The sequence below is a fragment of the Podarcis gaigeae genome (assembly GCF_964106915.1).
Source record: "Podarcis gaigeae genome assembly, chromosome: 11".
Taxonomy (NCBI): Eukaryota; Metazoa; Chordata; class Lepidosauria; order Squamata; family Lacertidae; genus Podarcis; species Podarcis gaigeae.
The window spans coordinates 56,447,103-56,462,139 of NC_139687.1; the positions used below are offsets into that span (position 1 = coordinate 56,447,103).

Genomic DNA, 15,037 nt, shown 5'->3' on the forward strand with positions numbered 1-15,037 from the left:
TTATTTAAGCAATCCATACAGCAGCCATGCCAAGGTCAGTATTATCATCTTGGTATTTACCAAGGTGGGAGGTTTAGGCGGAGGAAACAGTGGCTGGCCCAGAACCTTGTTAGTCAAGAACAACATCTAGGGCATTTCTGAGATACAGAGAATGTTACAAGGATTGGGCTGTTACCAGATATTTACAGAAGCTGTGGTCTTCCGTGCTGAACTAGTTGATACAATGGGAGTAGAAGCCCATCAGTATCTTCAATTCGCTTACTCCTGAGCATGAGTAAGCTGAGTGACATGACGGGGAGTGAGGTGGTGGATGAGGATATGGGAGGCACCCACATTTCCTGCAATGCCCCCCTAACCTGCATGTGTAGGGGGAGGTAGCATCAGGGAAAACAGGGGGCTGCTGAGGCCCTTGGATTGCAACCACGCCTGACTAAATCAAAACAACGAGAAATATCACCCTGTGCCACTTTTTTTTTAATGACACGGGTTATAAAGGCCACCTGCCTTTCGCATTCTATGTAATTTTGCAGAGATGTCAATGCACTTATTCCCACTTCCACTCTGGTATTTGAAAGGTGAACCCGCTTACAGCCTGTATTCCCCTTGCCACGGATGGAGAAACCTGGTCTTAGAGCTACATCGCGTGCCACTGGCCAGAAGGTCTTACAGTGAAGGGCTAACTCTCGCTCGGTTGGATACCTGCTATTGGCCAGAAACCAAGGCCACAGGAAGCTTCTCTCCCTAGAAAGAGCATGAAACCAGGACAACAGCGACTGTCTGTGCCCAGATGCTGAGCAGGCTTTCTTGTGGGAGGGGGTGGGAATCTTATGCTGCAGACCTGCCTTCACACTGGAAACTGAGGGGCAGTTAGGCTCTGCACCTCTGCTCAAACAGTTCTTTGCTCTCGCTTCTTGCCTTGCCTTTTGACACCTCATTGACTTCCTCCTCTGCTTCCACTTCACTTCCACCTCTGCTTTCAGTCCTCCCTATGTCTGGAATGCCTTTCTCCCTTGCCGCTTGAAACACTTCTTTCCTGTTTTAAAAAAAACAATCTCCTTAAGACTCGGGTTCTCCCTTCTGCTTTGCTCCCTTATGGTTTTGCTGCTTTAGTTCGTTTAAAAATAAGCTTGTAGCAGCTGTGCACACTACACGGTATGCTGAAGACACCCTTCTCTGCGCCCTGTGCCTCTGGGTTCGGCAGATTCCGTCGCACCCAAATATCAATCATATATTTGACGCTAGGTCCATGTTTAATGCGTATGCAATTCCAGGGTTAGATTGGGAAAAGGCAAGTCGTCTTAACAGAGGGAGGGAGAAAACCTACCCACAGGCGGAAAAAAGTAACATGGCCAACTGATCTGCATTTTCTTCCTTTTCAAAAATGAATTCCAAGTATTTAGATGGACTCAGTGCTTAAAAGGAAAATTAGTACCTTGCGTGTTCCTGAACTCCCACGATCTCTACCTCGCTGTCTGATGATGCTATATTAATTTCTTCATTGACCTGGGTGTTGCTGCTGGGGGCCTTGCCGCTTGCCAGGAATCCAGCATTCAAGTGATCTGTAGAAGGCAAAGAAAAAGGACAACCCATCCCAAGATTCAGCAGCTTGATCACCCTTGCAGGAAATACTTAGAAAGAAGCCGTTTCTCATCAACGTCAAGCAAAGACCCATTCATCAGACTGCCACTGCAAAATATACCAGCCATGGATTGGGAGTGGGGGATGGGGAGAAGACTTTCCTTCCTGGCAGACCCTGTTTTTGTATAAAAACAGACCCTTCATATTTTATTTTTTTATGATGGATTGCCACCAGGTTGAACCTGACACAGTCCACTGTTCACCTGCTAGAAAAGTTTTTGAGGGTTCCTTTCCATCAGCCTAGCTCTACAAAAAAATAAACCCAAAGAGCACTTCTGGATTTACGAAAGGACCCAGAGGTTAACAAAACTTTGCGAAATATCCTTGGAGAATATAAAAGTGTCCCTGAACACATTCCAGAGAAATATCTTTCTAAATCATTGACACCAAACATCAGATCTTTCAGAAAAGGTGGGGGAAAGGAAGGAAAAGGAAAAGTGACAAATCACACATACAGATTTGCAAATAAAAATTAAAGTGTCAGAGTAAGTTAGTTTTACCTGCATGAGTCAGGCTTCTGTTAAGGGGCCAGCTTTTACTGGTCTCAGAATCCCATAAAAATGTTAGGCTTCATTCATGGTCTTTCATCCTTTGGAAGCACTTAATCAGAAGTTCAGATATTCTCTCTCTCTTTCTTTCACTATCTTTTGCAAGCAACTGTGCACATGTTCTGAACCCTATTGGTTTGCATTACAAAAGGACTGGCTATTTTTGAGTAGCTGAGGTATCGGGAGAAAAGGCATTAAACTCAGGATATTTATTGGGGAATGAAAGGAAGAATATCTGTCTGTTTTGAACTTTCAGAGAAGTGGTCAGCCACAGGTGCTCTAGGGGGCAAAGTTTGCCTGCTTGGAATACAGCTTGTCTCCAGCTCTCACTTCCATACATCACTACTGGGAAAACCATAGCTTTCACTATACGGACCTTGCCAACAAAGGTCCATATAGTTAAAGCTATGGTTTTCCCAGTAGTGATGTATGGAAGTGAGAGCTGGACCATAAAGGCTGATCGCTGAAGAATGGATGCTTTTGAATTATGGTGCTGGAGGAGACTCTTGAGAGTCCCATGGACTGCAAGAAGATCAAACCTATCCATTCTGAAGGAAATCAGCCCTGAGTGCTCACTGGAAGGACAGATCCTGAAGCTGAGGCTCCAATACTTTGGCCATCTTATGAGAAGACTCAACTCCCTGGAAAAGACCCTGATGTTGGGAGGGCACAAGGAGAAGGGGACGACAGAGGATGAGATGGTTGGACAGTGTTCTTGAAGCTACGAGCATGAGTTTGACCAAACTGCAGGAGACAGTGGAAGACAGAAGTGCCTGGTGTGCTCTGGTCCATGGGGTCACGAAGAGTCAGACAGGACTAAACAACAACAACCATGCCAGTTCAGCCATATTTGCAATGTGTACACTTAAGTTTTCTAATAGCGAGCAGTGGAAAGAATGGGTTTGCATGCCTAGTTGCTGCAGGCCTGATGACCTCAGGCTACAGATGAAGAGTCGCGGTGGGGGGACAACAGCGTAGGCCAGGTGCAGGAATTAGCGTAGGGCTGGGACAATGTTCCCCTACTCACCTGTCTCAGCATTCAGCTCTTCTAGCAGCCCTCTAGTCCTCCAAGTAGGCCCAGTGTCCTGGTTAGCGACAGAACTGTTGTGCTCTTGGACTACCGCAGCTGCCAATAGATTGTCTACATTCACCACTTCCGGGTCGGAATTTGTGTCCGAGATATCATAGTGAGCCACAACTGGAGCTCCATCTGGGAAGGAAAGAGAACCCGCAGCTATTAAGACTGCAAGCGGCTTGGGGGAAGCACAAACTCTACTGCTGCTTTGCTGTCTATATAATGAGCATTAGCATTTGAATACTAAACAAATCAAAAGCAGTGACAAAACTGCCAACTTTCATTTGATATAGATCAGCCTTCTCGGATGGGGTGTCTGCCAGATGCTTTCAACTACACCTCCCAGCAGATGGGAACTGTAGTCCAAAATATCTGGGTGGCCCCAGGTTGCAGAAGGCAGATGCAGACCATAAACATCATTTGTTGAAGTAATATGCAAGTAAAAGCTATACATAACACCAATATTATTTATCTAAAGTATTACTGGTAATGAAATATACCGTGTTTTTCGCTCTATAAGACGCACCAGACCAAAAGACGCATCTAGTTTTTGGGGGAGGAAAACAAGAAAAAATATATTCTGAATCTCAGAAGCCAGAACAGCAAGAGGGATCGCTGCGGAGTGAAAGCAGCAATCTCTCTTGCTGCTCTGGCTTCTGTGATAGCTGCACAGCCTGCATTTGCTCCATAAGATGCACACACATTTCCCCTTACTTTTTAGGAGGGAAAGGTGAGTCTTATAGAGCAAAAAATACGGTACTTAATATTTCCCACAAAAGAATAATAGAATCATAGTTGGATGGGACTCTGAGGATCCTCTCGTTCAACCCCCTGCAATGCAGGAATATGCAGCTGTCCCATACAGGGATTGAACCTGCAACCCTGGTGTTATCAGCACCGTGCTCTAACCACCTGAGCAATCCAGTTAAAACTATCATCGGACTACTTTGTGCAGATCTGACAGATCTGCCCTATTTCTCCCCTTGAACTGAACTTTATATATCTGGGTGAGGTTTCCCTTGCCGGTGGTCTGGAAAGTGCAGTGACTGTAGAATGCTGCAGTGCAGCTGCTGACAGGAATGAGACCCTCCCAGCATACCACACCTCGGCCAAAGGTTTGCAGTGCCTGCTGATTTGCTACTGGGCCAAGTATTCCTATTGGTATATAAAGCCCTTAATACCTTGGGACCTGCTTAGTTGAGGGACCGCAGTACGTTTCTGAGCACAATTCAAAGTGTTGGTGCTGACCTTTAAAGCCCTAAACGGCCTCGGTCCAGTATACCTGAAGGAGCGTCTCCACCCCCATCGTTCTACCCGGACACTGAGGTCCAGCTCCGAGGGCCTTCTGGCGGTTCCCTCACTGCGAGAAGCCAAGTTACAGGGAACCAGGCAGAGGGCCTTCTCGGTAGTGGCACCCGCCCTGTGGAACGCCTCCCACCGGATGTCAAAGAGAACAACAACTACCAGACTTTTAGAAGACATCTGAAGGCAGCCCTGTTTAGGGATGCTTTTAATGTTTGATGTATCATAGTATTTTAATATTCTTTTGGAAGCCGCCCAGAGCGGCTGGGGAGGCCCAGCCAGATGGGCGGGGTATAAATAATAATAAATTATTATTATTATTATTATTATTATTATTATTATTATTATTATTATTATTATCTCGTGCCTTCTCCACCACTTTGATTTACAGGGCTTGCACTCTTACAAGTGTCTTATAATCATTCCATGTCTGCCCAACTTTTAGGGTGGCAGCAACTATGCCATGGAATTCCCTGCGTGTTAGCGCTATTCAGGCACTCTTGTTATACTGCTTTTTGTTGCTTGCTAAGAAGACTTTGTCCAGACCTATCCAGATATGTACCTGCTTTTAAATCCTGCTGATTTTATCTGCATCTCATTATACTGCGTAATGCACACTGCTTAAGACAGTGTTTTTCCACCACTGGTTTTTCAACCAGATCTGCCTGGTGTGCCGTGGGGAAAATTGAAAAATTTGAAAGATTAGAAAATAAAGTATTTTATAATTTTTCATATTTCTGTTTACTTACTATTTCATAATAAAGTAATTATAAAATACTTTATTTGTGTTTATTTGATTCCTATTCAAGAGAATTACTTTATATATAGTCAATATAGGCACAGAGTTAATTTTTTTAACATTTTCTAATGGTGGTGTGCCTCGTGATTTTTTTCATGAAACAAGTGTGCCTTTGCCCAAAAAAGGTTGAAAAACACTGGCTTAAGAGATTATTCTTTATTTTACTGAGTAGTTTATATATATGTTTTCTGAACCAGTAAACATCTGCATTTCTGCCTTTTGAAGATTTTGAAAACTGTAAGCATGGATACAGAAAAAGTGGTGCAGAAACATACATGTGCGAACACATGAAGCTGCCTTATAATGAGTCTAATTATCATTGGTCCATGTGGCCTAGCAAGGTACACTCTGACTGACAGCAGCCCTCCAAGATCTGGGGATGCTGCCCTGTTTATCTGAGGTGCTGGACTACAACTCCCATCATTCCTAGCCGGCATGACCAACAGTCAGGGATGATGGGAGTTGTAGTCCAACAACATCTGGGGACCCACAGGTTGAGAATTGCTGCATGCAGACAATCTACTCTGCCAACGAGCTATGGAAAAGGTGTGCCATATTTCATCTGCCAACTTACAATTAAGGGGGGGGCAGATGAGGACAAACCCTCCTTTCCAATTTACTCATCTAACACACCGACAAAAGAATTCACATCAATTCTTTCCAAAATTACAGCAGGGTATTTTTGTTGCTAAGTGAGAGGAGGGTGCGGGGGGAGAGTGAAGAGCGCCAGATGGACTGCAAGCAAAGCACGGCATGCCTGTTCTCAATATAGCTGCCTTAGAAACAACCATCTACTCCTATGAAAGTGGGAGAGAGGAAGGGAATGGGGAAAGCAGCAACTATGTAGACTGAAGAATCAACCGTTCAAGCTAGGCAATGAGGCGAACTCAAGATTTGGCTGTCGGAAACATGCAACTTGCTCATGGTCCTCCACATCCTGGTTTCTAGGAACAATAGTTTGCCTCAATGTCTGAGTTAAGCAAATTATGGGTATCACTAATCACAGTCCACCTCCAAACAGAATGAGAAATCGTGGTTTGAAGGGGGCTTCCTACTCTAGATTGGAGGCAACATGTGATCAGCAGTACTCATCGTTTCAGACATCACAACAACTTATGATTACCATAACCCAGGAAGCACAGAAGGTAACTGGCATGTGCAAGCACAGAGTGTGTTCCCAACGACCAAATTATGGTTTGTTTCATCTGCATTGAGCCAGGATCTCACTAGTCCATGCAGTCATGCATTATCATGGCACAAGTCTTTGTGACACAGAAAAACACAGAGGCAGTCCCTTCTTTAATTTATATGGTTCAGGGTCCTGTCTGGAGACTAGATACCTGAAATGCTCAGTTTTAGAATAACCTGGGGGGGATTATTTTTAAATGTTCTTGGGGTTTTCTGCTTTTTCAATGAGCAGCAGATCGCCTCCCACTCCCAATGTCACATCACAAACAGTTTTTGCTATTCTCCTCCATTTCAAATGTCTTCTACTATGAAACATTGCGTGTTTCAGGTGTTCCTGTGTGTCAGCATCAGTCTAAAGTTTCCTTAGGCATGCAAACAAGTTAAATGGATCTTTGGATTTTTAAAATGTGAAAGCAGCTTTCTGGTTCCGATCAAAGGTCCATCTAAGTGCAACATTTAGCTTCTTTCAGCAGCCAACCAAATATTTTTGGAGGCCACAAGCTGGACATAAAGTCAATAGCCTCCTCTGCTTTTGCTCCCTAGCACTTAATATTTAGATATACACTTCTATAAAAATGGAGGTTTCATAAAAGCCATCATCACTAATAGCTGTTTCTCCATGCATCTGACTTGTCCCCTTTAAAACCACCATGCCACGTAGAACTGAATTTTGCAAAGTCTGCAATACACATCCCTTCTGAAGGTATTATTATTATTATTATTATTATTATTATTATTATTTATACCCCACCCATCTGGCTGCGTTTTTCCAGCCACTCTGGGCAGCTCCCAACAAAATTAAAAGAACAATAGAACATCAAACATTAAAAACTTCCCTAAACAGGGCTGCAATGCATATTCTGAAAGAAAAAGTCACTTTGCTGACAAGATAACTGACCCTTACTCTGTTCTGGCTAAAACAGAATATAAAAAGAATCCTTCCAGTGGCTAATGTGGATGTGCAAATGGGTTATAGAGCCCAATGATTTGCCAGACATCCTCAGTGAAAGGTTCTCATGTCACAAAGCTGGGGAAGACTTTGAGATTCCCTACTGCCAGTTTGGACAGAGGACACTGGGCTAGATGGACCAATAAAAATGATTCAGTATAAAAGCAGTTATTCTCTTATATAAAATGGCTGCCAGCTACCATGCAGTATAAATCCCAGTGTAATCTGATATAGGAGAAGAATAATGTTCCATATTATGGGAAATGAAGCTAAAGTTTTAGGAATCTAAGAACCCGACTTTAGAGCAGACCAAAAGTTCATCCTGTTTCGTACAGTGGCCAACCAAATGCCCTGTTCAGAGACACAGGGATTTTGGTACGTTTTGGATTTCATTTCTCAAATAACTAAATAAACCAGGTAATTTAGCAAGACATTTCTTAATTCCATATGGAACCAATGCCACTTAAAAGTATCCCAAAATTAGTTCTGTAAATTATGTTAAAGAAACGTACAGAAGATTCAGGATAAACCAGCATCAGTAACAACCTGCTTCCTGAAACAATGTCAGAGTTGCAAAAATTAAGACAGATTCAACTTAAATAAAAGGTAAATGGAATGGTTAACTACTAGTATGTACAAAGGGGACAATGGTCCAACACCAAACACTGACGATTGTAATGCGGGGAGGAATCATAGCCAGTTTCAGATTGATATTTGCTGTTGAAAATGGGCTATAAACTTTATATGCAAGGGTGATAATTTTTTAGGTGGGAAGTGAGAATGTGTGTTACAACACTAACTGGCGTGCAGAATTAAGCAAAGGCGTAATTTTCCTCCCCACAATATCATCAGAGTTCAGTGCGATATGGTATCAATTGACATTACATGGTCAATAAATAATGTTTTGAGTGCAGAAGATACGAGGGTCAAGTACAATATTGACTGTTTCTTATCTAGCCAATTAAGGAGCTACTCATAATTTTTTCATGTTTTGCAAATGAGTTTACTTTAATTGTCAGTAATATTGTCAAAAGTCAAATCAGACAGGTCTAAAATGAGCCATATTGTATTTAGACAATAACTGGAGTCAAGTCAAAATTGTACCACTCCTACATGTATAATCATGCAAAAATGTATAATAAATGTATATACATGCAGAGTGATATTCTTATCACCTACCCAGAGAATAACTTGGGTGAAAGTCTTCATCAGTAGGAAATACAAGCATAAACTTGCTATCTGTAGCTCCAACTCCTGTATCTTCCACACTTCCAAACAGCACACCTTATAACTTAGCTTAAATTTTTAGCATACATTGAACAAACAGTTTACATGCTGAACAATAATTAACATTTGTCAGTTATGAAAATAAATATTTAAACTAGGTTTCTTTAGAAGAAAAACTGGCAAAAGTCAAATACCCTAAAATTGTCAATGGAAGAGTTGTGCTATTTGATTGCTTTGGACTCTCAAATGAGATTGGGGAAAGGGAAATTCCTATTCATGTTTGGATTAAGCTAAATCCAGAAGCAGCCCAGGCGAAGGGCAAAGGAAGCCTACCATGGGCAGGTGAGTGGGAAGACAGGAAGGTGAATAATCTCTTGCACAAGCCCTGCTGGACTTAAGTGGAGCCATACAAGGGCATTCAATGAGACCTGTACAGGGAGGAAACTGGTAGAATGAATCCTTTTTTTACTGGTGGTGGGGTAGCTTATGAATTTTCTGACTCAGGCTGCAACACACTTGATAATAAGTTCCATTTAACACACTGGGAATTGTTTCTGAGTAAATATGCAAAGGACCGGGTTACATGGCACCAAAAGTTTTTGTCTAGGCCCTGGCTAAAACGGCTTTAGGAAATTCACAACGCAACTTCCTGCAACTTTGCCATTTGCAAAGTCGACTGTCCTCTGATATGTTGTTCACTTCTGCATCACACAGAAGGGAATGGCTATGGTTATGCAGGTTCATTAGTGGCAAGCATTGGTTTCCATAGCAGAATGGAAGCCTACAATAAGAATAGGTAAAAATTCAGGAATGAGATCCCGTGCCCAAGAAAATGGACACTTTCCCCATACTTGCATGGGATAGAACTGATCAGAGGAATCTTAAGTTAGTGCCCTCCCAACTCTGCTGCACACCCCACACTCCTGTACACAAGGGCGACCTATTTAATTTGGCAGAGGCAGCAATATGGTACATGCAAGAGATTGCTTACTGGAAGCTGCCACCTCCGCTGAAATGAATAGGGAAGGCAACTCTACACATCCGAACAAAATTGAAGGCAAGAGAAACAAAGCTTTGGGAAACAAAGCAGTGGAAAATTGCACTGAAGGAAGGGCGGGGGAGGAAATAAGCTCCATATTTCGGGATGAGGAACAAATGACCAGTGGGTTATCAGATGCAAATACGGAAAATACCATATAGAAGCAGGAGCCCCACCTGGGCAATCTAAAGGCCCAGTTGGTCCAGAGTCCTCCTTCTCTCAATGACCAACCAGCCACCTTCCTAGAAACACATGAGGGCAGTGGGTCTCCACTGGTGTTACTTCCAAACAAGAAACACTCAGTGGCTCACTTCTTCTGAGCATGGAGCATTTAGACTTCATGCTTAATTGGCAGGCCAATTCTTTTTGGATTTGTCTAATCTTTTAAATAAAAAACAAGCATGGAGCTACAGGCTACTACTTCATCCTGAAGCTGCAAATTCCCTGAATCACAAGTTTCCAAGTACTTTTCTCTTGTCTGTCCTGAGCCTACTGCCAATCAATTGCACACAACTCATCCGGTTAACTGACGTTCGCATCCAAGACGATGCAAATGTGTGAGGCTTGGCAAGGATGGCTCTGCAACACAACTGGCCAACCATCTCACGTTTGCTTGGTGAACAGCACAGAGAGATGTCTCCATTGGGAAACTGACATGGAAAAATAAAACCCAGCATGGCGTTTTCACATCCGCAATTTCAGAATGCACACCAAGGGGGCTGCCGGATCCTGCCACGTTAAGAAGAGCCTGGAATATCCAGCCCAGAGGCATTTTTTATCCAGCATTATGTTTCTCACGCATGAAGCTGCCTCATATGGAGACAGACCATTAGCCCATCAAGCCCAGCACTGACTGTAAGGTGTCAGCTCTTGTAAGGCAGAGATGTCCAACCGTTCAACCACGATCGACAGGTCGATCCCCGCTGCTAGTGGTCGATCGCGGGCTCTTTTTCCTCCGTGGGGGAGAAAGAACATCTGCCCCTGCCTCCTCGCTCCATCCTTCAATCGCGCATGAATGCAAAAACGGAAGACTGAGTTATCGCTGCACAGTTTCTTCTTGTTTGCTGAGCGATCGTTTGGTGTGTTACTTTTGCCTCCCCCCTAAAAAAAGGTCACAACTGCCAAAACCCCCCAAAAAATCTGGGATTGAGCTTGGGACCTTGCGCATGAAAGGTAAATGCCTCTAGATGCTCGTAGGATTGTAACAGTTTATCCTGGTAGCCAAGAGAACATTGACTGTGAATACTGAGGACTCAATTCACGATCATAGCTGAAATAGGGCCACTGAGAAAAAAGAGGGAGTTGTTTGTATGCTCGGACAAACTGCAAGGTTTGCAGAAGTATAAAAAAAACCTTTGAAATGGAGCAGCTCCCCATCCCCCTAAAAAACAATGGGAACGATGAATGCTCTGTGGTGACCAAACACTACCAAGGGATGTTGGAAAAGAAAACCAGAAAACCAGTGGTGGAGCGAATTGGCTTGCTTAAGCTTATAAAATCCGAAAGGAAGGCATGGCTTGTTCCTTCGTATTATTGAGATCTGCATTAATAGCAAAAGTGGTCACCCCAGATAACTATGGAGTGGAATGGAAAGAAGCTTTGCTTAAGAAATTCTGGCTCATGGCTTAAGCAGGCCTCCATGTCTTTCTTCCAGATGGAAATGTCTCTGCCTAGGCCAGTGTTCCCCAAACTTGGGTCTCCAGCTGTTTCTGGACTACAACTTCCATTATCCCTAGCTAGGAAGACCAATGGTCAGAGATAATGGGAACTGTAGTCTGAAAAATAGCTGGAGACCCAAGTTTGGGGAACACAGGCCTAGACTCTGGAATATGGAGAGCAGAAATGCTGCCAAGGCCTTATATCAGTTATGAAGAAGATACAGGTTTGTTCTCCTGCATTTTAGCAGCTCTGAGCGACCTTCATGAATCTCCATGTCCCCTCATCAGGCATGAAAACATGCCAAGTATCTTAAAATAATTGGAAACTGATTTCTGCAGGCGCCCAACACGTCATTCACCAATATAGAACTAAATCTTAGTGAGAAAAAGTGGAGTGAGAGAAATGAACAAATAAGAACACAGGAAAAAATGAGGTGTCGAGATCCAAATGCAACTGTACCTCAGTGCTAGGACTCACTTTTTCAAACAACTTGATTTTATTTTATTGTTCCTTTCACTAAGAGTTTTTCTGAGGACAACTGGCGCTCAGCTTGCCTCAGCCTTCACTATGGGAGCTTTGAACACCTTCTTCCTTTAGTTTTTTACGCTACTCCTGGCCATTTTTTCTGAGTCAGGCTTCTGGAATTGAATATTTGGCTCCTGACCAGTTCTGAATAAATGCCTTTTCTTTAGTTTTTATTTCCCCCAAGGTTCTGTTTATCTTCCTGGGATGCTCAGACTGCACTCTTCATACTGTAAACATTTTTAAATCTGTTTTTATCTTAATTAATTTCCTATTTGGACCATTCAGGATGTTGAATTCATTTACCTCCAGTTCCCTCTCTCACTGCCCCAAGAACCTGTTCCTTGGATCCTTCCTTGCATAGGTATCTATCTATCATCCGCTCCTTATGCTTTAGGTTACATTACTATATACTGGAGAATTTAGTAAGCTTTTAGCTAGTTTGGACTGGTGGAAGTTGGAGGAAAGTGCTGTTTAGGGCAACGTAATATGCATGCTTTAGTGCCAGCCATTTTGTAAAATATTATTATTTGCCAATTATTTTTTTCAGTTAATTGCTTGTTATAAATTGTGTATCTATTTATATCTCCATTGTGTTGCCTTATTCTTTAATTTTCTGTTTTTGCATTTAATCACATTTGCACCCCTCCCTCAGTTAATATGAATTTCATATTGTTCCTTTCCACTTTTATACTGCTCTTACATAAAAATTAATGCATTATTTTTTCTATCAATGCCAACTTTGCATGTTTTCATCATATGTCTGCTTACATTTAAGTTAATCTTTCAGGTTCCCTGCATTCTGCGTGTGGCGCTGGCTCCTTCCTGGTTAGCACTACTAGTCCCAGAGAATGACACTTAAGAATCTATTTTCAGCTCTCTCCTTCCCAATTTTTGTTGTCGTTCCAGAGGACGAGACTCAAACCAATGGGTTCGAATGGCAAGAAAATGGATCCTGGCTAAACGTTAGGAAGAGTGATGGTAGAAGCTGTTTGTCCGTGGAATAGCCTTGGAAAAGCTCATTTGGAAAGCATCCATGTTGCATGCAGATGCAGGGGCGCCGACTTATAAAAAATATTGGGGGGGCCCATACGGGGGTCCTGCCCCGCGAAGTTTTCTAAATTTTAGATGAAAATTAGTGAGTTTTAAAGTTTTTTTAAAAGTATTTTAGAGTCATATGATCAACATTAGAACCCCGAAAACTCGACTCTCTATAACTCCACACTCCGGGAAACTCGACAAGCCTGAAACACTTTTTGGCTTTGAAAAAAGAAACAAAACATAAACACGCACGGTATTTTCGTAAAAAGCTAATTTAATTTACAGTAACAATTATGCTTATAGACTATTACAGAGCAGTGAATATATAGCTCTGAAAAGACTGAAATGATATTTAAATAAATCCTAAACTATCATTAAAAGAATAAAACATAAAATATTGCTGTCGCACAGTAATAGCACTTTGATTAATAAGTGAAATAGCTAATTTAAGCTTACTTTGAATAAGGCTGAGGGTTCATTAAATAAAAATAATATCTCAAAGTTAATGCTTTAATACAGTTAATAAAGTTAATACACTTCCGGGTCGGCGCCATCGCCGAATGGCGGACTCCCTCCGAGCTCCGGAGGGAGCCTGCTTGGCAGGGGCTGGGTCCTACCGCACCGGCAATGCGGGGACCCTTAAAAACCACGGCCAGAGGAGGCCGTGGACATGGAGACTCGGCTGGCACCGTTAGCGCTCTCCCGACTCGTGAAGGAGCCTTTTTAAAGGCTACGGATCGGGTGCCGGGGAGAAGCGTGGTGCTTTGAGTTCTCTGCTATCCCTGCCGAGCGCAGCCGCATGCCATCCGGGGGAGAGCGCTGACTTCTTCTATTGAAAATTTGGATCTAAAGAAGAACCCGTGAGTAATTGGAATATGGACTAAAAAAAAAAGGGATAAATTTTTAAAATTTGGAGCGAACGGGGGAGGCGGAAAAAAGGAAGTCAGCCCACCCCTAAATTGTAGAAGAGCCAAAACAAAGGACTGGACAACTAAGATCGAGTGTAACCTTATTTCGCCGAATTTGCAACATCGCGAGGGAAAATTATAAGATTGAGCTGGAGGAGAAAAGTGGAATTGTTTTTTTAAAAAAGCAAACCCCCCCCCCCCCCGGAATCCCTGGAGCGATTCGTGAAACTGCCTGGAGAAAAGCAATGGAGGTTTTGACAGCTGTCAAAGAGCTGTCAAAAAGGAAGATTAAAATAGAGACTTTGTTATGAGGACTTTGCCGGTTACATTTGTTATAAATTGAACATAAACTGTTTCAAATATGGGCTAACAAGCTACTTGGACTGGTGGATGTGATTCTGGAAGGGAACTTTGCTACTGTAATCCATCTAGAGGAGCTGAGGGATATTGCATGTGTTTTTGACAGGAAACTTGAACAGTTGAATGGAACTTTTAATCTCCTGGGAAACTGCAGGAATGGAACATTATTTTGTCTACAGAGGTCTATACACTACAGGAAACAATGGAACTATTTGTTGGAAAATGAAAGGAACATGATGCAATGCTTTGCTCTTGAATAACAAGCCTCTGTAGAGACACTAGAAACTTTTGGAAAAAGAACATTTCTGTGGGAGAACAGAGAAACAAAAAGGAGGAGAAGGATTGACAAGAACAAGGAAACAACAAGAACTGGACAGAACTGGGAGAGGGAACATTTGGGATATCCAGGTTTGACAAGCTTATGGAAACAAAATTGGAGTTTTTACTCCTGGATATAAAAACCTGGATAGAAGAAATGGGCCCCTTTTTTGATAGACTCCTTCTATGATTGGACACTCGTAATTAAAGACTGGCAAAGAACCTGAGGGACATAGTGTAATGTGGGAACTCCAGGAAGATATTAGAAGTAGAGGGATAGGTGAAACGCAAAGGGGAAAGAGGGGAGGGAAAGTTGGAATCCAAAGGTTGTAAAATCACTACTCATATTTATTTTATTTCCATCTGTACTATGTTTGAAAGGGGGGAACTCGTGGAAGGGAATAGATTGATCTTAGGGGATGGGAATTTGGATAAATTGGGTTATTCATGATGAGTGTAAATTT

General features: G+C 42.6%; 1 protein-coding gene across 7 annotated transcripts in view; it reads right to left on the minus strand.

Annotated features, from left to right (window-relative positions):
- The window catches only part of ARK2N (arkadia (RNF111) N-terminal like PKA signaling regulator 2N), a 62,050-nt gene that overhangs the window by 6,658 nt on the left and 40,355 nt on the right, over positions 1 to 15,037 (minus strand). For 3 of the 7 annotated variants that reach the window (XM_083702876.1, XM_083702874.1, XM_083702875.1), the window contains 3 exons: positions 3,214 to 3,396; positions 1,433 to 1,559; positions 916 to 1,033 (listed from right to left, as the gene is read on the minus strand). In XM_083702876.1, coding sequence (XP_083559002.1) covers positions 916 to 1,033; positions 1,433 to 1,559; positions 3,214 to 3,396 — 428 coding nt within the window. Of the gene's footprint in view, positions 1 to 838; positions 1,034 to 1,432; positions 1,560 to 3,213; positions 3,397 to 15,037 lie in introns of all 7 variants that reach the window. The other 4 variants (XM_083702880.1, XM_083702879.1, XM_083702878.1 and 1 more) reach the window with 4 other exon arrangements.